At 46.6% G+C, this 2,335-nt stretch overlaps 1 protein-coding gene across 1 annotated transcript; it reads right to left on the reverse strand.

Annotated features, from left to right (window-relative positions):
• Positions 1 to 1,108: 1,108 nt before the first annotated feature.
• LOC132042129 (uncharacterized) lies at positions 1,109 to 1,852 on the reverse strand. The gene has a single exon (XM_059432745.1). The coding sequence runs from the start codon at positions 1,850 to 1,852 to the stop codon at positions 1,109 to 1,111; it is 744 nt and encodes a 247-aa protein (XP_059288728.1).
• Between the last annotated feature and the right edge of the window lie 483 nt (positions 1,853 to 2,335).

The following is a 2,335-nucleotide window of genomic DNA, read 5'->3' on the forward strand; positions in this document are numbered from 1 at the left end:
CAAACTTTCCAACAAGGCCATAATGCATCCAAAACTTTTAATCTTTAACATGCATATTCATAGCATGTTTCCATCTTCCAATTTCATCAACAACCATCATAATTGCATCTTAACAATTTCATTTCCATGCTAACATAAAACTAGAATAAAATCATATAATTCCCTACAACAACCTAACAATGGATTTTTCATGCCAACTTAAACCATTCTTCTTTCATTTACTCCACAAGAACACAACAACACAATTAATACACTAAACGAATTCAATCCATCTCCCTTCACTTATAGCACCCCACGGCCATAACACACACACACACACACGGCTTGCATACCACACACAACAATTCCATAATTTCATGCAACTCTAATCACTATAACACATATACTCATTCCATAACACAAAACATGGAATTCTTACCTTTTTCTTCAAATTCCCACTTGTCGCAAACGTGGTTTTCTCGCTTAACCAATTATACCACGTCGAGGAGTGTCTTGAACTTGTCAAGAATTCAAGAAGGAAAAGATTTTTGGATCAAAGTTAAAGGCTTGGAAATTTTTTTCTCTTCTTTTTTTTTTTGGCCGAAAGGGGTGGTTTGGTTGCTCTCCAAGTTCTTCTTTCTTTTTCTTGAAAATTCTAGGAATTATGGAGAATGATATGGTGGCCTCCTTATTTAATCACATGGATTTTAATTCCATGTGGGCCTTGGGCCACATGGCCTTGGCCGGCCACCCCCTTGATATTGGGCCTCATTTTCTCTTATTTTTCTCTAGCCCAATTCATCATGGATCCTATTTTAAAATTCCCCGGGACTAATTTCCAAAATTCCAAGCTTGCCCTTAGGCCTTGTCCGATGTTCTCGTGTCAATATTTTCCAATATAACAACATACACACCAAATAAAATCAATGCATGGCCTTATTCTTACAAATCACAATTATGTCCAAATTTCTCGAATGTGCAAAAACACGGGATATAACATCCTCCCCCCCTTTAAAACATTCGTCCTCGAATGTTAGATGAACCTTATAAGGTCTTATAAATAAAGCGGGGAAGTTTATTTTTGTGGGTAGCACATATAAATCATTTGCCAATCAATATAATGAATTCACTAACGTAGATTACCTGGTGGTGTATCCTGTCGAGCCTCTGGATCCGGTCTTCCCCCTAGCGCGTAGATACGATGTGGCCCCGTACTGGTATTAGGGGCTCTACCTCCGCCCCTACCTCGACCGGAGGAAGCCTGAGGTCCTGTCTCGGGGGCTCTCACCGAAGGTGACGACGCTGCTGCCGAGTTTCCAAGAGCAGTATGGCCCACTCCTTGCGGACAGTCTCTAGCATAATGCGTCGGATCACCACAAGTATAACACACGCCACGCCGACATCGCCCTACGTGGCGTCTCCCACAAGTCGCACATTGGGGAGGGGGCATCACCTCCTGCCCTGACCCCGCCTGCTGCTGGGAGCCCGACGCATAAGAAAAATTTTGTCTTTGTCTAGGAAAAGCCTCCCTACCCCGCTGAGATCCTTGAAACTGCGAGGATGCGCTAGACTGGGGTCTGCTTTCTCTGGTGGAACCTTTATTCTGACCCTCCGACCTGGCCCTCTTGGGCTGACCACTACTCTGCCCCGAGGTAGCCTCTCGCTGACGCTTCCGATCTTCTGACCCCTGGGCATAAGCTTGAACACGAGCTATATCCATACCCGGCTGCATGGCAACTGCCATACAAGCCTCCTGTAACTCCGGCTCTAATCCCCTTACGTAGTGGTGGATTCTATCCTCCATATCCTGCACAATAGAAGGGGCATATCTAGCTAAAGAGTCAAACTCCACACTATACTCTCTAACGGACATGCTACCCCGCGAGGGGAAGGAACCGGTCAACTCTTGCCCGCCTCGGTCGGGTGGCATATAATGGCGTAAGAAGGCATCCGAGAATTCTGCCAGAGTCGGCGGAGGGCATCCCTCCCTCTGGATAACTTCCATGACTGAAACCAATTAATTGCTATACCCTGTAGCCTATAGGCGGCTAGCTCAACAGACTCCGTAGCCGACGCCCTCATTATATCCAAAGTACGCTGCATACCATCTATAAACTCCTGGGGATCAGCATTTGGGTCCGTGCCTTTGAATTCTGGGGGATTTAGGGTAAGAAAATCTCGGGCCCGGCACTAGCGGCTCTATCCGGTATTCATGGCCCCTACCCCGTTGCCCAACCCGAGTAGTAAGTATACGGGTTAACAAGCGTATAGCATCCTTCATCTCTCTTATTTCCTGATTCTCATCCGGTGCGAGCCGGGAGGCGCCGAGTCTTTGGGCCGGAGCCGGGGCCGGCCG

This window comes from Lycium ferocissimum, unplaced genomic scaffold, assembly GCF_029784015.1.
Source record: "Lycium ferocissimum isolate CSIRO_LF1 unplaced genomic scaffold, AGI_CSIRO_Lferr_CH_V1 ctg13508, whole genome shotgun sequence".
Taxonomy (NCBI): domain Eukaryota; kingdom Viridiplantae; phylum Streptophyta; class Magnoliopsida; order Solanales; family Solanaceae; genus Lycium; species Lycium ferocissimum.